The sequence below is a fragment of the Stegastes partitus genome, unplaced genomic scaffold, assembly GCF_000690725.1.
Source record: "Stegastes partitus isolate 25-593 unplaced genomic scaffold, Stegastes_partitus-1.0.2 Scaffold1175, whole genome shotgun sequence".
Classification (NCBI taxonomy): Eukaryota; Metazoa; Chordata; class Actinopteri; family Pomacentridae; genus Stegastes; species Stegastes partitus.
The window spans coordinates 240141-263566 of NW_007578906.1; the positions used below are offsets into that span (position 1 = coordinate 240141).

Consider the following 23426-nt stretch of genomic DNA (forward strand, 5'->3'; position numbering starts at 1 on the left):
GCAGCATCTTACCACGCTGCTCAGCTGGAGCTTCATATTTCACAAACAGACATGAGGATTATTGATCTCATCCAACACTCTCCAAGAAAGCAGTTAAGAGCTCCTGTAAAGCATCTGAGATGATATCGAACCATAAATATAATAAAGAAATAAGATAAAGATATTACAGCAGCGCATGAGGTGGCAGCAGTTTTAACTCTTTCCTCCATAACATCTGCTGAGTGGCCGTGTGGTAGCACCGCAGAAGGAGATGACTCAGTGTGAGGTCAGATGTTCTGACGGTCTCATGAATGAAACATGAGTGCTGGTGTGGTCCAGCTCTGAGGACAGAACAGCTGAGCGTGCAGGCTGATGTTGGCAACATGAGGCCATTAGTGACGTCTGCTTTATTCATTAGTAATAACCTCTGGGTATCAGGTGGAACCAATGGGAGATTAGCAGTAAGATGTTACAGTTGTGTAAGAGGCAGAGGGATGATTGTAGAAATCACCAGAATGTGGCCACTTGGAAGCCGTTTGATACCATTTATGATTACTTCTATGCGAATGATCTTAACTTGAATCTGATTATTTTCCCTGAAACCAAATCCTTTTCTTCAAGGTGCCGAAAGCAGCACACTATGAGTCCTATCAGCACCGGACCTCTGATTTATCTCCAGCTTTCTGTGAGACCTTCTGTTTATTTCTTTGTTTTTTACAGAGGAGTATCAGATCACTGTGGACATGTCAGCTCTGTCAGTGAGTGATGTCTTCTCCTGAAACACAACTAGTTTCCCTCCAACTGAGCGCTATAGTGCAGCCGTTGATTTAACGACGACAAGGAGGGGGAGACTCAAGTGCTTCCTTTCTTTCTGGCCTGTGAGCTCCATATCCACTCATACGGTGCTCAAACAAATTATCATTTAAAACACGGTGGTGTTCGTGACTGCTGTTTTAATTATTGTCCGACGAGATTAGATTTTCCAAAAATGTTAACGAGCATTACAGCCCCCAGATAAATTCTACATTTAGGTTCCTATTAGTATTTTCAAGCACTAAATAGTTCATTTATTTTTTAAACACACTTTAATGTCATGTTGAGCAGATGTAGGTTTATTATTAATTAAAAAATGTAATTGTTAATAACTATAACTCCTCATGTTGCCACTCACAGGTGAAGACCCACATGATAATAAATGACTGTATATGATGTAATAATGAATGACATTTTAACAATATCTAATACGTTTTTATTGCAGACAAATACTGTACATAAATAATAACTTTCTAACTAGCTGTGTACAACTACATCATAGCATCTTATAAATCATTTGTTAAGTGTTTGTTGAAAGCTTCTAATACAGGAAATGCTAAATAAGGAGGACCTAAAGTAATACCGATCGGCTTTTCATACATCAGTGTTTGTCAGCAGAGGAAAAGTCTACAGCGCTCATATATTGTCTGATGTTAGCTCACCGCAGATACGTCAGTGTCTGTGTATATGTCAGCTGATAAGGAATGTGATATGAGGAAAATCTGCTGTGTGATACCATTGTTCAGTATGTAAATTACAGTAAGACTTTTGATAAATAAACAAATATTAAAGTATACAAGCTATACAGTTCTTTCTGCTTCAATAGATCCCCTAAACAGCTTCCCTCTAACTAAAGAAATGACAATTATTTATTTTAAACCTGCCTTAATTGAGCATCTGCATTGGAAAAACCCAACCAATTAAGCAGAAATTAATAAGACATTCTAACTATCAGAAATTAAAGTTGAATATTTCCCGCTTTAAAATATTTAGTTCTGAACTCGAAATTCAACAAAAACGTCCAAAAAGTGTTTCTGAGTGTGGATGGGACTTAATCTCATTTCCTAAATGGCTCGAGTGCATGACCCATGTATCCAGGTCAGATGTCTCCATGCTGAGTGGGAATCCATGGTGCATGTAGAGATACAATGATTGTTCTGATAAATTGTATTTGAATCAGTCATTGGCACTGTTTTTTCATAGAGCATTATAACACTGTGATGACAATGAAGGATTTAGCGGTTAACACTAGTAACAAGACATTTTTCTACAGAAATGTCAGAGGTCAATCAGAAACAGTTTTCCATAAACCCATAAAAAGTCTCCTGAATTTCCCCTATGGGACTCAATAAAGAAATATCCTAAACAGAAACCTCTTCACTAGTTTAATTTTCTTTTCAGAATGTCCCATTTAGCACAGCTCTTCTTAAAAAATCATCCTTAAGGGCGCCAGTATAGCTCACCTGGTTGAGCTGCCGTCCCATGTACAGGGCTACAGTCCCGATGTGGAGGTCATGGGTTCGAATCCCTCTCATGACCCTTTCCCACACGTCCTCCCCCTACTCTTCTCCCCCACTTTCCTGTCTCTCTCTCACTGATCAAATAAAGGCACAAAGGCCAAAAAAAGATAAAAAATCATCCTCAATAAAAACATGTGTTGTGCTGTATGTTTATGTAGAATAAATGAGCTATCAGCAAAGTTTTGCAAGAGTCTTCTATTAAATGTTCTGTGGTTGAGGTCCTGGAGGGCGTGAGGCAGCTTATAGGTTGACATCTGAGAATACCAGATGAGCAGTTGTGGATGCGTCTGTCTCTGGACCTGGGAACATAAATTTCTTTCTGTTTCCTTTCCAGGGTGACCTTTCATACTAATCTGACAAGTTTTTTCTGGTGTATTATGTTGTTTTGTTAATGGTGTTGCTATGTGACAAGCCCTTCACTATGGCAACAGGTGATGCTGATCTGAACACATGAGAGACTGACTGTTGTTTTCACGTATGTGTTCCTGTGATTTACATCAACAAGTCTCAGTAGAGTTCAGTGATTATTTCAGATTATATTAATCTGCAATGAATTGATTTAACTACATTCATTAAACTAACAACAAAGAATAATTCTAAAACTGAAACTTCATTTACTTGACATATCACCTTTGTTGTCACGTCGAGGTCCAGTGTTTGTCCACTTGATGCCAAACCAACAGTGAACAGCTGCATGTGACATTATAAAATAAGATCTCTGTGGACTTTCCTCTTTTTTCTTTATCTTCAGTTACATTCGTTGTCTTTCTTAGTGGCCCATGACATGAGAACGGTTTTAAAAAGATACCAAACTGTGTAACTGAAGCTAATCTGTGTGTGTCATGTCTCTGGCCATTATACACCCCAGAGCCCGACTTCAAAGCCACTCAAAAATCGAAAAAAATCGGATTTGCCATTTCCCTCATTGTGAGCCTCTTTGACTGGGTACCCCTTCTCTTTTGATCTGTCGCACCCCTTAATTTCCTCTCATTCCAGATTGTCCATGACGGCATGCATGACTACCTCTGTATAATCCTGTCCTATGTTGTTTTTGTTGCCCTCGTAGCTCCATGGCCATCGCCGCCCCCCACTCTCTTCCCCTGGGAGATAACCTTCAAAGGCTCTGCTCAGTGCGATGGATGACCAGCTGAGAGATGGAGATGGACAGAATCAAAGGACACGCTCCCTTCATTGTTACTAGATGAAGGGACACTTACCTTCTTCAAGAAGTGAGGGACGCACACGGCAGCATTTTGATGTTCTCCAGACTGAAGTGATGCACTAATATGAAAACAGATTAGTTCCTCGGAAGTCCTTTTCTAAGACCAGGACGTACTTATTTTTTAGTTTGTGTGCTTTACTCGTTCAGCATCGGTCGTATGCTGACTGTTCATCCTTGTGATGCTTGTTATGAGTTGTCCATCCACAACCAATGAGCCAGAGAGCTGCAGCAGCGAGGGGAGCAGCTGCACCACATCCTCCATCACTACCTCGGACCCATCCTCCATGTCCGGACGCACTCACTCCACCCTGCCTTCCCTCAGCGACGCCCCCAACGCCACCCAGCATGAAGCTCCACCGCCTCCTCCCCTCCCGCCCCCACCTCCAGGGGCACCGCCGCCCCCTCCACCCCCAGCGACCACGTCCACCAACCACAACTTTAGGAAAAAGCGCCGCGTGCGCAGCTTCTTCTGGAAGCCGATCCCAGAGGAGAAGGTGCGCGGGAAGCCAAACATCTGGACGATGGCGGTGCGGCAGCAGCAGTACCAGATCGACGTTCGCTCTGTGGAGGAGCTGTTCGGGCAGCAGGAGGAGGCAGCGGCAGGCCTACGGGGGTCAACGCCAACGACTGGAAGCTCAGCTCGTGTATCCCGATCACGCTCCTTCAAGGAGAGCAGCAAAGATGAGGTGAGTGAAGGGACAGTTATTGATGGCGACAGGTCCTCCTTAAAAATGACCTTTTGTGATCACAGTTCAGACCTGAATCTTACTGATCTAAAGGATCCCAGCTAAATACAGTGAGTACAAATGGCTGACAGATGGGGGGTCACTACTTTTTTCTTTGTTTGAAAAATGAGGTTAGATTTATTTGATTGAATTTAATATTAATTCGTCAAAACATGAAGTCATGACACGTAGAACCTCTTAACATATCCTGCTGCTGTTTAACAACCATGTGCAACCCATGCTGGTTGCCTCAGGTCCTGAACACACCACCGATGTGAAAGTCCCACGTTCATAAATAACAAAGCTGCAGTACATAACTCTGCTGTGCTCCTACTGTATCAAGGTATCCCTGCAGGGACGAGTTAGGTAAGCGTGCTAAGTTACAGCTTTTCTTTGTTTGTAAAAAAAGAAAACATTTGTGTTCATAAACGGAACAAAAGCATGCTTGCATCATTGTGTACTCCTGGAAAGTAACATGCGAACTGTAAAGCAATACCTGCGTGAGGTGAAGGAAGCTCGGTGAATAACTCACACAATGAACTGACTGCCGTTGGTCAAAACTCAGAACCTGAGCAGTTTGCAGAGAAAAGCTGAGAAATTACTGAACGCTCCTGTTTTCGATTTAGATGAAACCACAATCTCTGCATAATAACTTCATGACATTTTTGAAAAGGTGAAATGACCACAAAAGATATATTTCTAGGATATTTGTTGGCCATTATTATTGTTGTTGTTGTTGTTGTTGTTGTTGTTGTTGTTATTATTAGAAAAAACACAGCCATGGCGGAAAGTCAAATGTGTCTTTTGTGCAACATAACAAAGTTATAATATCATAAATCATAAAAACAAATAAAGTTGAATTTCTATGATGGCTTGTTTTACAAAAACTGAAAAAACCTTGAATCAACATGGACAACATTTTTCCAATTGTCCACATGTGGCTCTAAAAAAATGGTGTTTACATTTTAATTAGTTTCAGCTCCGTCTCCTACCTGCACTGTGCAAACACAGCCTGCAGTTCAGTCGAAAAGTTACAGAACTTTTGTCTGTATGTATAATGAATGCCTAATTGTGCTGAAGAGAGCAGCATTTTTACTTTTCTACAGACTCTGGTTCGTGTAAATGGTTTATTCTTGGTGAATTTCTAAATATGAAATGTAGAAAAAAGTCACAATTTTAAACTTTGGTTAACCTTCCTGACCGAATGGCACATTACACAAGATTAATTGATCCAGGACCAGTGGAAAGGTCATAATGCAACAATTCTGTGTCATTTTGGCGTTTCGTTTTTTTTTGTGTGTTTTTTAACGACAACATCCCTTTCAAACCTGCGGTTGGGTTTTGGCGTCCGGAGGGTAATTATATGGATTCATTACTGCTTCCATCTTCGCCTCACCTGTCCTCACCGTCTTTAGTTGAAACCATAGAAGTGTCTAATTGCCATTTACATGCTGTAATTAGACCTTGTGAGGGAACCTTTTTAAACATATACATACTGTACTGTACAGTCTGGTCCAGGAAGTAAGTTCAAGCCGTTGTTAGTGAAGGAGGTGTGAACACGTGTGGCTCTGGGGAGCGTCAGCATCCCAGTGGGAATGTAGGTGTGACTAGCAACAACAACCAGGAGTGCTACATAAAGGGGATGTACAAATGTGTTTTATTGTGTGTTTGTTTACCCACAATTGCTAAATCCCGTATCATCACAATGTCTTTCACTTTTGTTTTTTTTTCAGATCAGCATTCTTGACTCAAAGAGGGGGATGAATGTGGGCATTTTCCTCAAGCAGTTTAAGAAGTAAGTCTTCCACTGGCTACCTGAGGGAAAAGCAGCTTACGTAAATCCTCATGGAGCATAAGCAAGTACAGATTGGTGACAAATTAAAGAAAAACAACTTTAAATACCCCTAGTACTTTATTAGTCCAACATGTGCCTGCAGAACAGATTCAGTGCATCTTGGCATTGATTGTGTTCTCCCTATCCCGTCGTTCGACATTTTAATGGTTTTATTGACAGCTGCTTTTGTCATCAGGTAAAATCTATTAACTAGCTATAAATTAGAAGAAACATTTCGCCTGATGAAGGTGTGAGGATATGGATTTGTTAGTAAACTCCTGACAAAGCACACACAAATGTCTAATTTGAGACGCTTTTGCTGTTTGGATGTTGGATGTTTTTTTGATGCATATTTTATGCTGCTGGTTTGGTCCAAAATATGGAGAACTAATTAAACTGGATGGAGATCTAGTGCTGTGTGAGGAAGAACAACATTGGAGAGACCCTGCATTCCTTTCTCTACACATATACAGATATTTCTGTGGGAGAAATGTAATAAATCTCAGCTTTTTTGTTCATTAAAGACAAAAGAATTGTGTTGTTAGAGTTCAGAAGGAGTACTGGTACAATCTGTCTTGACAGAAGGAGGATGGTAAACCTACACAATGTTTATTTAGCTGACAAGTTAACTGCACAAGTACCGATGAAAAAGAAATATCTGAGCATTATTATAGGATGGCAGTGACAGTTTTCTGTGTGCCTAATGAGCAAAAACTCATTCTTAAGTAAACTAGGACTCCAGTGAAAGGTAGTTCAACTTTAAATTAGGGGAAAATATATCGGATATATTTTTATCCTTCCTTGTGGCTTCTTTTTCCTCCCTATGTGACTCTTCAGCTGTTTGTGTTGTGGCCTTAGAGACATGAGATCCAACAGTGAAACATTTTCAGCTTCAGTCGGTGTTTTGGTGCCTGACTGAGGAGAATCTGTCAAATCCATTATAACTGAGGGAGATTAGGGTCAAAATCTGTGTCAGTTATTCTAATAGGCTTTCTTAGAGCGCCATTGTTTAGAATTAATTGGTTCAGGAAGTCTCAAGGTGTGTTCGACTGGACTCAGTACTGCGTTACGTAAGTAGTCTGGGGCAGTGTGCAAAAAGTGTGTGAGGCCTGTGTTTGCATGATGGTCCATTTGCATTGCTCCCCACTGTATTTTAATGGCATTTGACTGTGCGCCATACTGTACTAAGTCAAGACCAAATGTGAGCAGTGACTTCATCACAGCCAGTGTTTAGTTTGTTTGTTGCTTTTCTGTGTTACCTGTATGTACAGAACAATCCTTCCTGGGTTTACAGGCGCTTTGAGTCAGTTTTCACCACATCATGATGCACAATCGAATACATTTGGACCAAAATATATTATCGCATGAACCTCTTTTACAAAAATTCACTAAAACATGCAAGTTAACTTGGCAAATTGATGATACCAGAAGTTATTTTAGCTTTCAGATTTTTCCGCCTTGCCTCTGAGAAATCACATTATTTAGTATTTTTGCTCTGTGAATGGCTCTAAGTGTTATGTTACCACTGAGCCTCAGCTGTCTTTTATACCACGTGTCCACCAGCAGCAGCGTGCCACACACCAGCCAGAGGGAGGAATCAGAGCTTTATCAAATTTACTTCATTCACAAAATATAATTACAGCATTGCTGCCTAAAACTGGCCCAGGATCTGAAAGTTAGCTGATATTTTTCCTGTTTTTTTTGTTTGTTTTTTTTCCAAAAGGACAAACTGAAAGTAATTCCCAGCTGCTCCAGATGTGGCTTTTGATTCAAATCACTTTAGTGTCAAGTGAGTTTCTCAGCTGGACAAGAGCAGCAAACTGTGTGTCCATCCTCATTTAACAGATTGGATGTGTGTGATGGACCTGCAGCACTGATAACTTTGGCTATTTTGGTGCGATGGAAACAAGTTATGAACACATGTCATCATCTTGTATGTTAATACAAGTTGCCTGCACACACAACAGTTAAGGAGCAACATTATCATTCACTGATCTGAAGTTTGTGTTCTCCTGCTGAATTTAATAGCAACATTCACCATCCTTTTAACTCTGGTTTTCATCTCCACCGGCTCTTGAGGTCCACATCTTATTATATATGTTAATATTTAGTGTTGGTAAAGGAGTGTTTAGCTTTACTGTGTTCATCAGCGATTGTTGTCTATGAGGAAATATATAAATATAGAAAATGACTCGGTGAGAAGAGTGAGTTAGATGATGACTTTTACATTAAACCTCTATGAAGCTGAGTGTTCTGCAGTTTCAGGTTACATTTATGTGTACGTTCATCAGTGTGAGCCTTCGACATTGTGTTTTGTTTTCACATTGTCATTAAATGCATTGTTACCTTAAAAATATTGACCGTAGCCGCTTTAAACTACTGAATATTTCATCATCTACTCAGTAAAGCCTAAATGATTCCGTTGTTGTTAACAACACATGCAGCAGAACGCTTCTCTTATGATGTTTACATACACAGAAATGCACCTTTGACCAGATATTTTTAACACAGAGGCTCATTTTTCATACCGGCGATGATTCAACCGAGACAGTTTTGTGCCAGTCCAAGCCTTTGAAGCGCTTTAACTGTTAGTCACTTTACATCTCTGCAAAGAAAAAAAAAAAAACAGAAAGTAAATGTCTGATTTATTTTCTCTATAGAAAATGTTAGAAGCTTTCCCAAGACTTCAATCAGGATTTTTATTTAGTTTTAACAACAGTCTCTGTATTTTTTTAACAAGATAATTTAAAAGTAGAGGTCAAATAAAAATAATCACCAACAACATGGAACTGTTTTTTTCATGCTCTGCTATACCATTACAATGCTGTCAGCCTCGCAAAGCACGAAATCATGAACCAAGTAACTGTACCTTAGAGGATAATGTGATCAAATACAACAAGCTGCAGCCTCAAGACTTGAACAACCTCGTATTTGAAACATTCTCAACAAAACGCGTCACAAACGCTGTAAAAGCTGATCTTTATCACAGAGCTGCTGTGCTGGATTGCATCATATTGCAGTGTCAACTTACTAGATATTGTCCGTGAAGGTTTTCTTATGGTCTTCCTACGTAATTGGGTGTCGTGTTGCAGCACTACAGACCTGGAAATGTCATGAATTCACTTCAGCGAAAGTAACAAAGCATGGCTGAGAAGACATGATGAATGAGTTTCATACACTTAATAAATGCACATGTACAGCAGAGACTACTGTGGATGCTTGTAATTTTAGAGTTCAGTTCTGCAGGGGTTTTAGATTTTTTCAGTCAGTTTACAACCTCAAATATAAAAGCTAGAAAAAAGATGCTTTAAAAAAAAAAAGGTTTGTATAAACTGGAGAGAATGATCCGTTTGATTGTGTTGCTCATAACGTTGTCTGTGTCATTAGTTTTGGTTTATTTTACCTGTTTGATGGAGCCAAACCAGATGGGGACATCTGACTCTCTCAGGCACAGTTAGATTTAATGCTTTTGTCTGTTTTGGGAGCAAGCAATAAAAAGAGAGCACCTGTGCAATTTATCATTGAACTTAATTGAACTGAACTGTCCCTCTTTCAGATCCAACCGCTCCATTGTTGAAGATATACGGCGAGGAGAAGGGAAGATTTACGGAGCAGAGCTGCTCAAAGACCTGCTGAAGCTCCTGCCCGATGTAGAGGAGGTCTGTGTTTGTCTAATTGTCTGTGGGGTTTGAACAAAGTATGAATAGCATAATGTTGTTGAATGGGAGACCAAAGCTGCTGATAAAAGACAGTTTATGTGAATCGGAGTAATAGATCCTACTGAGCTTCCTCTTTCTCTTTTATTTTCTCTGCAGATCAAGAAACTGCAGGCGTTTAAAGGCGATGCAGACAAGCTGACACTGGTTGATTCCTTTATGTACCTTCTGATCCAGGTGCCACGGTGAGTTGATTTCAATGGTCACAAACGCCGCCTGGATCACAGGGAAATGTGAAGTCAGAAGTTTGACAGTCAGTGGAAGATGAAAGGTTTACGCTGAAATCTTGTACAGAGGACCGAGTTTCATCATTTTGTTGGGATTTTCCAGTGAACTGGTGCCGCTCATGAATTTCACTGAGCAGAAGTGCTCAATTTCATTCGTACTATATTCAAATATGACTGGGAAAAAGTGTGTGTTGTGTGTAATTTTGATCTGCCTTCCTTTAAATGTTAAAATCTGCACGTATAAAGAGTCTAGCATGTTATTTTCAGTTCACTTCACTAAAAGCACATTTTCATAGTTTGATATTTATATTTAGAAAGGACTAACACACTTCAGATTTTATTTTCTCTAACAGCAGGGGATGATAGCACATGCAAGTGGTATTTCAGAGGATGCAGTCACAGCAGGAGTTATGATGGAGAAAGAAATGGAGATTTACTGGACTGAACCACAGCATGTGTCCACTGAAATTAAACAAACAAAAGTCAATCATTTAGAGTGAATCCTAGCATTTAGATAATGATGAAAACATGTTGGAATGGATATCTGGATGTGTTGCAATCTGTCCTCTCTTACTGCCAGAAAGATATGTTAAGTTAACCTCCATTAGCTATGCCTCCTGTTCACTTGTCGACAATCATGACTGCACGCTGAGTCAACCCTTTTGACTCTCATCTCAGTTTTAAACACTCCCTCTGCACCTTCTCTGACAGGTTCGAGGTTCGAATCGAGGCCATGGTCCTCCGCGAAGAGTTCTTCCCTTGCTGTGCAGTGATGGGACATGAGATTGATGTCGTCCGTGTCGCCACTAAAGGTAGTAACACACAAATTGTGCTGTTTTCACACACACATGCACACACACACACACACACACAGACACACAGACTCTCGCGCGCAGAGGCTCAGACAGGTGACCCAGAAATCTGAGCTGTCAGCGGTGATGAACAAAAAGTAGGAACATGTCACCTGAGAAACAGCGACGTGAGGACAGACTGGAAGAGAAGGCTGTGTCATGTTTTGTGTTGTTTTTTTAAAATCCACATGAAACGCTTTGAATGGCATCATTCTCTATAAACGACTGCAAACATTTCCAAAATTTTTGTTTAGTTTCACTTCAAATCAGGCTCCTCGGTGTTGCTGAGCAGAGCAGAACATTTTTAATACTCGTGTAAAATTTAAATTAAACATGTCAAACACAATACAGCAGTGCTAGCAGCTGAGCAATACATGGAAGGTTTCCCCAAAGATTTTTATCTTATGTGGGACATGAATGTGTGCACCAAACTTTTTTTATGTCAAAGTTGTTGATATTTCAGCCTGGTCCAAGCTAGCATGGCAAAATTACCAGTCACAAAGAGAGTGCATACCTGTTTTTGTTTTTAAATGTTACTTTTATTAGATGTAGTCACACTCTCAGAATTATGACTGAGGGTAGATTAGTGCTCATCCAAACATGCAAATTCATTCTCACATGCATACATATTCTATGCACACATTTATATTTATATTACACGTTTAGATTAGATTAGATCTGACTTTATTGTCATTGCACGCACAGTACAAGTATTAAGACAGTGGAGTGCAGTTTAGCTTCTAACCAGAAGCAGTAAAAATGCAGTGCCAATTAGAAGTCTAAGGAGACTACCTTTTAGCTACCAGTGCTGCAGACATTTAAATATTATGACAGTATAACTGATGTATTTACATTTTCTTGCTCATCCATGCTGTATCCATAATATATGGATATTCTGGCTGTTTATGAACTGAGCAGGAAACTTCTTCAACTTATTTTCGACCGTTAGTTGAGCCTCAGTGTCGTTTTAGCTGAGTCACACTATGTGCCTCTCCGTATTGGATTGTTCCTAAAATCCCCCTCTCCAGCACCGTGACCTTTTCGCTGCATTGCAGGGCAATCAGCTAAGCACCGCATGGGACAATTAAGTGGAACTTTTATGACACAATTTAATTAAATCTTTCAGCTGTGTTTAACATTTACCCTTACAGTTAGTACTAACAGGCCAGATGTTCAGACAGAAAGAAGACATTTCATTTACCTTCTGATGAATCTGGAATGTACACGTTATTGCTGCTGATAGATTTCCTGTATGGGAGGTGTAAGTGAAAATGAAATAGTGTGTAATGAGTCGCTGCGATGTGCTCTGGAGCTTCTAATTGCGTTTATATTGATCTCTTCTTATAGAGCTGATGAGCTGTGAGGAGCTACATGCCATCCTGCATCTGGTGCTGCAGGCTGGAAACATCATGAACGCTGTAAGAGCTGTAGGAGTTCACAAACATCGACACCACTCTGTTATCTGAATTAAACATGTCTTTATTGTTGTCACCAAAAAAAATGGATATATGTTTCTGTTTACTTTCCAACTTCTCTGATCTGTTTGTGGCCGTCTGCTGCATTCATTCCTACTGATGAAATGCCTCTTCAGGAAAAGGTCACACATGTATTGTTTTGTTACAGTCATATGCAAAGTCATTTCCTTACACAGCTGTAGTTTAATGCTATTACTTGGAAAAGAAATGGTGCATGTGTTAGAGATGGTAACCACAGTTAACAAAATTTGCCTACCAGCACTTCTGAAGCACAACACTTACAACATTATTTCACTTTTTTTTAAATCCTCAGAAGTACTGGTTGAAGGAGTTTTCTATCTTTGCACAAATCCAAGTGAAGTCTTTGCCTGTTTTCAGCCTTTGTGGACAGCTAAGCTACCCCGCTAGCTCTGTGCAGGCTAAAGTTTTGGCATCAATCCTCTGATCTTAGACTGAAAAATACAGTCCACTTTTTTCTGTCTTATATTTTGCGGAGTAATAAGCTGCATCAGAAAAGAATACTCATATGTCAGCACCCTTATCCTTTAACATGTTGCTGTTTTTCTGTGACAAAGTTCATTTTTACCCTCTGTCAAATGTCCCTCCTCTCTCAGGGCGGCTATGCAGGAAATGCTGTGGGATTCAAGCTGTCATCCCTCCTCTCACTGGCTGACACCAAGGCCAACAAGCCAGGAATGAACCTGCTGCATTTTGTGGCCATGGTTAGTGAAGCTATGCTTATACAATACCATTAGGATCTCTGTCTTGTGTAACACAATACAGCACAGCAAAGTGGGGTTTCAGAAATGACAATGAAGGCACATCAGCATTGATGTGATGTGGTTTCAGCCTTTTCAGCTTTCAATGCTGAAATGCAGTTACTGTCTGGTTCAGGGTTACTGATTGAGTTGCATTAAGTCAAACCTGTGCTGTTTTTACTTCTATGTAAGAACAATAATACAGAATTCACTTTTTTAGCACAGTTTCTTACCTGAGTAAATAACAGCAATATGCACTGAAGTATTTTATAGTACAACAATTGTAGAAGTCGCTGCTATTTCTAGAAATTCCATAGTCTAATCAGACAAAACTTCAGTAATACAGTAATGTGTAGAAGACAGTTATTTCTCAGTCAGAGAGTTCATTTCATGTAAATCTTTCATAGCAGCAGTGTTTGAGAAAACAGTGTGTGACCGCTGAGATCACAGGGGGGCAGGTGGACAGCAGATGGTGACAGGAAACAGAAAAGAGCCAAGAGTGGCTGTCCAAGCAGTTACATAACCCAGCAAAGATTACTCCCTCAGCACAGCAATTATGCCACTTTGCCTTGGAGAGCACCAAACATTTGGATGTGAATTGTTCAATGTGTCTGTACACACGCAGGAGGCAAAGAAAAAAGACGAGAAGCTGCTCAAGTTTCCAGAGAACCTTCAGGATGTCCAGAGTGCAGCCAGGTAAACAAAGAGAACAAGTTGTGGCAATAAAGTTTCTGCCAGTAAGAGTTAAACTCCATTCTCACATATTTTAAACAAGAACAATATTACAGTTTGTAGTCCTAAGAAGATGGAGCCTAGGAAGGTACAACTCTACGAGGAATGCATCAGCGTATGTAGTGAAACCCACAGAGAAGATTTTTCAGCATCTTGGCTTCATTGTGTTGGTTCTTAGTCCCCTTTGGTGTTGTTTACAACCACAGAAGCTCTTAAATACCCAATGTATGGTACCAGCCAAGCATGTAGCTGGTGAAATTAATGCAACATTTAGACGGATATTTAAAGGATATTTCAATCAGCTGCAAAAAGTGACTACATTAGACTTTAACCCTCGCCTACTATAATACACTACTGATATTAATATTAAAACATTAGCTACTTTCTGTACATTGTACTAACAGGGCATTAAACATAACATAATATCACATAGCAGCATCTTTTTGAGTCTTGTTAGTGTAACTTCCTGCTCCTAAAGTCTAGAGGATGACTTCAGGAGTGAGGGGAAGCACCAGGCAAGCTGTCAGTCATCAATCAGCAGCCATACAGGAGACATCAAAGAGCTCAAAAGATGGAGCAGTAATTTCCAAAACGACCATCTGCACACTTACCAGAGGGCCCAGTTTAGTAATTGAGACCATAATGACTCATTGAAATAATGACTGACTTGGTGTTTCCTGAGATGCTGATCGTTTTTGAATGGGAGTCAGACTGTGAAGGTGTTATATCTTCATTGATACAGCCGAGTCCAGCCTCATTGCCCAAACTGACATCAAACTTAAGTGCTGCACTTAAACAGTCTTGTTCGCAGCACAGTGCGACTCCTGCGACTGTCAGGCTCTGTCAGCTTCACAAGGTCATCGCTGTGTGAGGTGGCAGTGCAGCTCCTGCAGCACAGAGCCAAGATTAGCCCTCCCCTCCGCCCTCCCTCAGGATACAGAATGTAAAAACATGTCTCACAGCAGTCCCGTCTTCACCGCTGACAGTCTGACAGTGCATTCAGCAAAATGTTGTCATATGCAGTGATGCTAAGCAGAATTATAATAGCTGGTTGCAGCCAGCAGTGTTGTAATTTAATGGATGAGCACAAGTATGTTTCCCTGATCTTTCTGCTGTTTTCATGTAGAATTTCAGTGGAAAACATTGAGGTGGAGTTTTCCTCCTTATATGTCCGAATCAAATCCCTGGAGGAGAAGGTTCAAGGAGACCAGGAGCTACTGCAGCAGCTGGAGCCTTTTCTGCAGGTGAAGCCGCAGCAGCCGTTATGTAATACATTATATACACAGACACAGACAGTTGGATTCAAGCCATTTTATATTTCAGAAGCTGCTGACTCTAGCGCTGTAGATAATCACAACGATAAAAGTGGATAGCACGTTATACATAAAAAATGTACACGTGTGTGTGTATGTGCGTGTGTGTGTGATGTCCCGTCTCAGAGTTCAGCACGGACACTGCAGGACTTAAAGAGACGCAGACTGGATCTGCGTAAAGAGGGGAACGCTCTCATCGATTTCTTTTGCGAAGATAAGGACACCTTCAAGCTGGATGAATGCTTCCGCATCTTTCAAGACTTCTGCATTAAGTTCAAGAAAGCCGTTAAGGTCAGTGTGAGGGAAAAGACGATTCTGACCTATAGATTTGGCAATCTGTCATGTCTGGAATAAAAACACGGCTGAAATCTGGCAACACAAAATAGAAAAGCCATGAGCAGACAACTGTGATGATTTTGCAGAGGTTAGCCAAACTCTGTTGGAAAATACAACAAAGAACATCCAGAATGACTTTATGCTCTAATTTTGTGGTTGTGTGATCTATATTGCCAGGGAATCTCATGGGCACATTATAGGCATAGATTGGTATCTTTGAAGTGGGGTTGTACGGGGCACTTATCAATAGTCAGTGTTTTACCTGCAGTAGATGGCAGTCGGTACGCTTTGGAGACGTACCGGCAGTGTTCAGCAAAATTAATCTTAGCCACCTAAAGAAAATAGGCCCAAGTAAAAAAATCTATTTCAGTTTATGTGTATGCTATCTTTCAGATCTCAACAGCTTTACCTCACTGTGAGACAGTTATATTGCTCTCCCCAAATCCACCAGACTCTAGTGGCAAAAACAGTAGTTTTTCTTCACAGAACACTGGCCTACCACTTCCTCCATCGGTCACTTTGTTCACGTTACTGTCTTCAGATCCAAAGTAACGAATTAACAAGTCAATACACAAGAAGTCACACATCAGTAGACCAGCAACTCCAGTATTCTGTGAGATTAAAATGCTGACCGCTGACTTAATGCATGCCAGAGATCACCCTTTCCTGATGCTCCCTTGCTGCCATTGGATGTACTGACAATCAGATCTTTGAAGCATTCAGTTTTTTCAGACAGACGGATTCGAGTACAGCAACTAAATTTGGCATCATAAACTGCAATGAAACTATTTTGGCTTTATTAAGTCAAAAGGATTCAGGTGAGGTTTCAATCAACATAAAAGGTTCTGCTTACATAGCAAAAGAAATTGTGCACACTGTGTTATTTGTGAATACGTGATCAAGAGAACCTTGTGTTCAAATAACTTTGAAATTTCCTTTAAGATGGGTGAAAATCAAGGTAAAAATCTGCTTGACATGATGCCCTCTAGTCTGGCGTGATGCTGTTGTTGTGTGTGCTCCACACTCTGTAAAATTCCCTCCTTTCTGTTTCTCTCAGGACAACATGGACCGCGAGCTGAAGGAAGCAGCCAGACAGCGTCGCCTCAGAGAACTGGAGGAAAAGCGTTTTGCGTGGTCGGGTGCAGATCAGAGCGGCGGGTTTGGTCGCAGCAGCAGCGAGAACGATGTGGAAATGCTCACCAAGGAGGGCCTTCTGGACTTCTTCCAGCAGAGGTCTCAGAGTCCACACAGCCCGCTGGGACGCTCTGCCAGCGCCCGCCGCCACCGGCACACCATGACCTCCATAGCAGATCGCGAGCTCCAGGGATATCTTGAGCTATTTGGGAGCACTGGGAATCCCACTGACTATTCCAAGTTTAACAGCCTACCTCGGTCAGGCCGCGCTCTCCAGAGGAGGACGACTCCCTGGATTTTATCCCAGAACGACAACCGTGAGCTGGGCTGTGACAGACAAGTGACGTCTCCACACGCAGAAACTGAACCAATCAGCCCCCTGGCCAGGTTTTCCTCCTCTGGACTCAATGATAATGAGGACCCGTACAACAATAACAATAATTACTCATCTTTGTCGGAGGGCAGTGCTCTGCCTCGTCCCTTTTGTGTCTTTCAGAAGCCTGCCCATCTCCCCAACCCAACAATTACCGGCCACATGAATGTTAGTGTGGAGAAGCATACTTTAGTTCGAGGTCCTCAAGCTTTTGACCTGCCGAGTCCAAACAATAACAGTAATCATATGCACTTTGTCAACCAGGGGGATGTTGTGGTGACAGATCTGGAAAAGGAAAGACGGTCACCTCCAAAGATTCTAGAAAACCTTTTACATGACAAAGTTAAAATAGATCCTCCCACACAGGCTGGGGTCTCTCCTGAGAGAGAGAAAGAAGACGAGGACTACAGCACAGTTTCATCAACAACCTGTGATACTCCCCTCCCGCTAGATACTTCAGTATCTAATAAGAAGCCAGTGTTTTACATATTAGACTGCACAGAAACAGACTGCTCTGTCACATTGGACTACTCTGAGGTTGAAAGCTCGTCAGCAAAAGACGGACTTCATTTTAGAACGACTGACTGTAGCAAAGATCAGGAGACGCAACAAGATCCAAGCTCTCTGTCTTCGAATTTGGAGTCCATGTCTCCCAACGACCAGTCTGTTTCAACCAGTGAGCTCTCAGCGCTGAAATCTGTGGACACAGCGTCCATCACCCCGTCCGCCACCACAGAAGAGTGGGACACGGAGAGCTGTGACACCGCTGAAGGAAAACAGGGCGCCGAGAAAGACGCTCAGAGAAACGGCAGGAAACCGGTGCAAGCAAAGAACAAAGCTAACAAACCGACTAAGTGCAGCAGCGGTCGTGGTGTTCGAATGCTGACCAGCAGCGAGAGCCAGGGCATGCGGAAAGTTGTGCCCATCAGCAAGCTGACCAGGACAGGAAGCAACAAGAGAACAGAGAGACCTTCAGTGGACAATGGAGACGCACGCCGGCCTCTCCGTGACCAGAGCACCCCGGCGAGAGGGAGGAGCGAGAAGACAACAAGACCTCCTCGACACTCCAGTCTGCCTCCTGATGAGTCAAAAGGGCAGAGGGCAGCAAGCCTCACAGGCAGCATTTCCAGATGGGCACGCGATTCGATGCCGAGGAAAGCCTCCATCCACAAGCCGAGCGCCAAACCCCTGAGGAACATCCCCAAGCCTGCGCCTGAGGAGAAGATGTGCCGCTCCACCATGAGAGCTCTCGCCCAGGCCCAGACTCACACTCAGGCTGCGGCTTCCTCTGAGAACAGCAGCTCGCACACGCTCAGTGCGAAAAACACCTCCGACGTGCCCAGTTTTGCCCGTAACACTGTATCTTCGTCTTCCAGGACCAAGAAGGAACTGGGCCCCCCGTCCGTCCCCTCCACCCCATCTCGCAGCCCTTCGCTCCTAGGTCGACAAACCTCCGCGAAGCAGACTCGGGCGTCGCCCACAGCTCACGCCAGCGAGGAGCGGCTACCGGGGACAAACCTGCGACGGGTGCAAAGCGTGAAGGCGGCGAGTCGTAGCGCCTACCGTAGCGAGACCCCACCTCCGCCTGCAACACGAGAGGATATTCGTAAGACTAGCAGCTTTTCTGAGAAATCTTTGCAGCCTAAAGACTTGGGGACGTCCAGCAGAAGCTCCAAGCCGAGCTGGAAGTGAAACCAAACGTAAAATGACTGCAGAAAGACAAGTAGACAGACACAAAGTTTCCTCTGCGTTTGGTGTAAATTGGCATTTGCTCTTCTTGCCCATCTACAGTGCAGTTATCCTCTCATTTCATGCGAAATACAACAATCTGAAAAACATATGAAGGTGTTTCACCTTTTAAGGGTAATCCAGTAGCTGAGTCTGTATCAGGTTAATGATTTGCAAAGAGCAAGATGCAATGAACTTCTCCACATGTTCTTGTTTTGTTTGTACAAACAAATCAGTTGTTCACAACTTCCTTTTTTTCTAAGGGGGTGGGGCATTAACGAAACTGACAAATGGCAAATTGGTCTTTTTAGACAGAAGCTTTTTTGCCTGCTTAGCTGTCTGTGTACTGTATGTGCAAGTGTCTGTAATGATATCGATGTCCAACACTACTGACTATGTGATGCTGCTAATTAGCTCTGACAATTTGAGACCGAGTTTCAGTGTCTGTTTCATTCAGGGTTACAAGACTTATTGTACCTTCCCTTGCTGCTGTCACCGTGTCTTTTTAGTTTGGCCGCTCTCTGCTGTAGACTAACAGTGCTTTGTTTGCTTTGTGGTTCCTTTGCTTCGATACCTCACAAAGATCGCAGTGGCCTTGTACCAGCAGAAAAAAGTAGAATTGTTCGTTTGGTTCTGCATGATGAAGATGTAGACAAAGTCTGACCAGTTTTAAAATAACTGCAGTGTCACTTTTTACAAAATCCTGGTATATTAATGTTGCTACGATATATAAAGTCACAGATATTACGGCCGTGTATACCAACCGCGGTACTCCTCGTACCCTGTTTATGTATGTGTCAGTAGTTTGTAAATGTGTTAGAACTCCTCCATAATATCTTGGAGTAGACGTGCACGTAGGAAACGATTCCTATTTAGGCTAATACATGATAAACGCTAATGCTGTGAAAGAAAAGCATTGAACGCGTCTGAAACCACACGGAAAATATCACAAGTCATGAGATTATTTTGACAGTCGGATCTAATTTTTCTACTGTGAAGGCTGTCATCTTGTGTTTTCTCTCAGCCTGCGCCTTTATGATAAGAATCATTTGCAGCAGCAGCAGTTCTAAACGGTCATAATTCAGCCGAGCTCCAGTTCGTTGCTCTCATGTATTGCCATTACAGTCTCAAGAGCACAGAGCGACTCAGCTAGTTTTATAAAAAATGGATTCCCGCAGAGAGTAATTTAACACTTGTCACTGTTTAAAGGGGTTTCCTGAAATCTCAAAGGCACTGTTAACCATCTGGATGAAAACATGCTCACACAAAACGGCCCTTTAAGTTAAGACTGTATTTTCCATCCACGGAGTTAGAAAATGACGTTTTTCATTTTGTGTATCACAAAAATAATATCAAAAATGTATTAGCTTAGCTTATGTTTTCATTGCATTTTTTTAATGACATTTGGGTTGCGTTAGATTAGTCAAAAAAAATGACGTTTGATGTCTTTTTCGAAACACTTTTCCTTTACCTTTTGACGGATAACAAGGTAAAGGAAAAAATGTGAAGCAGAATTGATAAGAAAGAGAAAAAGCTAAAGCGGGTATGGAATTATCAAACATTACAGCGTTGCATCAGTCTGGACAAAAACACCTGATGAACCAGAGGAGCTATAAATGTACTTTCATTCACATTTCTAATTTCTTGAAAACTATATTCTGCTCCAAATAAATCCAGACTATTTACCAAATAGAAGATTTTAGCTCATCTCCCACCTTTGTTTACTCGTCCAAACAAAGACGACAGCAATGATTGAGATACGTGCTGCTCAGCTTGTCTGGTGTAAAACAACATGTCTTCACTTTTGCCTGTGAAACAATATAGAAAAGTCTTGGTAGCAGTTATGCTTGTCCACATTGATGTAAAACTGTAGTATTTTCATGTAAGTGAATGTATTTTCTTTTGTTGTGCGAAAAGAGCAAACCCCGAGAAACCCCTTAAAACATTCTGAAGTATTTTTTTACACCCAGTTGGCTTCCTAAGAGCTGTTCAAGTATCGTTCAAAGGCTCACAGTTCCAGAACCTTAGCTCAACGGCTCAAATGCAATAGCAAAACACGAAGAAGCCCAACTTCCGCTCCGTCGACCACTTTGCACCACTTGCCTTTCAAACTGCATCGTGCCATTGCCTCGATGGCTCCAACACTCGCGTCACTGCATTGCCTTAAAGCTTAATGTAGCCGATCCACCACCAGTAGACTCCGCAAACAGGAGAGTAGAAACTTTTCCGACATTCCATCACATCGAGCTGAAACAGTGACTCCGCTGGTTAGTGATTCACTTTGTACATAATGTAAAGACATAGTATTTTCTGACTATCGATATGTTTACATAGCATTCAAAAAAAAAAGATGAAGGCCAGCAGAGCACGTGTGAGCGCAGACATTTCAAAGCGACCGTAGCGTCATCAGGCGGCTGGGAGGCCCGACCTGCAGGGTGTTGACATGCTGCCGGTGTCTTCCTGTTCTCTGTGATGCAAATGAGGCTGATGAGCCGATGACACAAAAGGCTCAGTGTGACGAGTCTGTGTGTGGCCTAAATTTAGTTCCCCTGTCGCGGAGCATCAAGTAAAGTAACGTAGAGCTTACGCAGCAGTCGTTCTCGAATTTTACAGTTCTTTGTATCGTTAAACATCCAAGATAGTTTCATTTTGACACTCAGATTATTTGCATCACTTCTCCAGGATCAGATTTAAGCGACAGCACGACAGCTTTTTGATTTTAAATATTGTTTTTCTGTTCACCTAAAACCATCCACGAACAGCAAGGACTCACACAACTAGAACACAAAGTGGTTTAACTCTGGCAGAAACATTTGTGTTCATTTAATGGCGATCTGTCGTAGCAACAAAGCAATCGTGTTTTCAGGCTTTTTACGTGTCAAAAGAATGTCCACCCTATTTAAAGAAAGCTGTCTCAGATTATAGATCACTTCAACATTAGCGAGTAATGAGACTACTTGGGTAAAATGAGTATTTCAACCAGCATTATTTTTATTCGTAACTGTGTTTGAAGCAGTTGAACAAGGTTGTAAGCTCTGGAAAAAGCTTGTTTGATTGATTATTCTACCCATTTAAGATCTTCAAAAGTATGTCTGCCTTTAGATTAAAATCACACAGATTGTTGAATCACTCTTTTACGCATATCAACCTTGCAAACAAAAAAATGGCAACCAAAAAAAATGAAGTATCACGCAGACAATGTTGAAAAAAGTCTCCCTTTGAGGTTCAGTTGTTTGCACCGACTTTAATTCAAACCGTGATTAGAAATCGACGTATTAACAGCAACAGTTTTGTGACTTCATCAGCTGTTGAGATGCCTCTCTAGCAACGTGGCCTCAGTTTGTACAATAAGTTCCTGCTTTGTGTGTCCCACAATGCCCCCTGCTGCCTCCCCTTTAACAGCCCTGAGCATCACAATGGCTGCCCTTTACGTTGCTCGTCTGTGGCTTCCAGCGGCAGAGCTGGAATTTGAATACTCACTCGCCCTTTTTTCACCATGACTTCCTCGTTAGGGGACGGTTGCCATAGTAACAGTGCAAACAGCAGTTACCATTATAAACTAAAGGCCCCGTAAACCTGAAAGGTCAAAACCGTCTGCAAGCTTCGGTCGCGTTACGTCCTTCAGCAAAGATGTTTCTCTCACATGACACAATGTGTGACTTTATGTTAAAGTGAATCTTTGTCAGCTTTCTTTGATATCGTTACATACAAACAGAAAGTGAGTCTTACTGTGGCTTTCATCTGCCCAGCCATGTCTTCTGTACTCTGGGAAGGAAAGACCGGATATAGTGGGATGTTTTATCTTTCTTTCTTTCTTTTTTTTTTTTTACTCTGTGATTCTTTGTAATGACTGACATGTCTGTTCTGTTGTCACTGCTGAGGCAAATAGGTGCTCTACTGCTCTGCTTGGTCATTTCAAATCTAAAGTACAATGAGAAAGAAACAAAACAGCTGATCAGTACATTCAGCAAATGATCGCGTCCGATCGCTCGACCGCAGGGCTGCAAATAGTGTCGTGACTCTGTTGCAGTTTCTATTTCTGATGATGACGTCAAAGAAATAAATAAAATCACATGTTGCTGTGTAAACTGGAAACTTGTTGTTTGTGTCTCTCTAAACTGAACACTTTTGTTGAAGGAAGTGTTGAAAAATCTGCAGAGAATCCCAGTGAACAAAATATTACAAGTGTGCTAATTCCAAGTTGTGCATATTCAATAGACTCCACTGTAACGTGCTGTGGGAAAAAAAAACCCAAATATTTAAGATGAATCAAATCAAAAATCTGACAGCTTGTAGAATGAAGCTGTTGATCAGTCTGAATGAAATAGATGTCAGTTATTCTCATTTGATCATGTTTAGATTGTTTCCAAATACACATGAGGGTAGTTTCTATGTACAAAAACTCTTTTGATCCAAGAATAAAATTAATATTGATTCAGATATTATTGATTCACTTCTATATACTGTACAGTCGTCCTCAAATGTATTCATATCCTTCCATTAAAGAAAAGGCAAAATTCACAATAGTCACTCAAATAACTAGAAACAGAAAAAAGTAATAATAAATAAAAAAATTCTAAATTATAATTTAGTGAAGTAAGACATTGCTTTTGAATTGTGGTTGAAAAGAATAATTAAAAAAACAAACAAACAAAACTGTCCTGGACAAATGAGAGCACTTTGCTGATGA

The 23426-nt window shown here is 41.4% G+C and overlaps 1 protein-coding gene across 1 annotated transcript; it reads left to right on the plus strand.

Moving 5' to 3' along the window:
• Nucleotides 1-3385: 3385 nt before the first annotated feature.
• Nucleotides 3386-18700, plus strand: fhdc1 (FH2 domain containing 1). Its single transcript, XM_008296994.1, has 11 exons — nucleotides 3386-4220; nucleotides 5993-6054; nucleotides 9650-9752; nucleotides 9909-9994; nucleotides 10748-10848; nucleotides 12235-12305; nucleotides 12977-13084; nucleotides 13746-13816; nucleotides 14979-15096; nucleotides 15292-15456; nucleotides 16559-18700. The coding sequence occupies exons 1-11, from the start codon at nucleotides 3714-3716 to the stop codon at nucleotides 18698-18700; spliced, it is 3534 nt and encodes a 1177-aa protein (XP_008295216.1). The 5' UTR covers nucleotides 3386-3713.
• Nucleotides 18701-23426: the final 4726 nt, after the last annotated feature.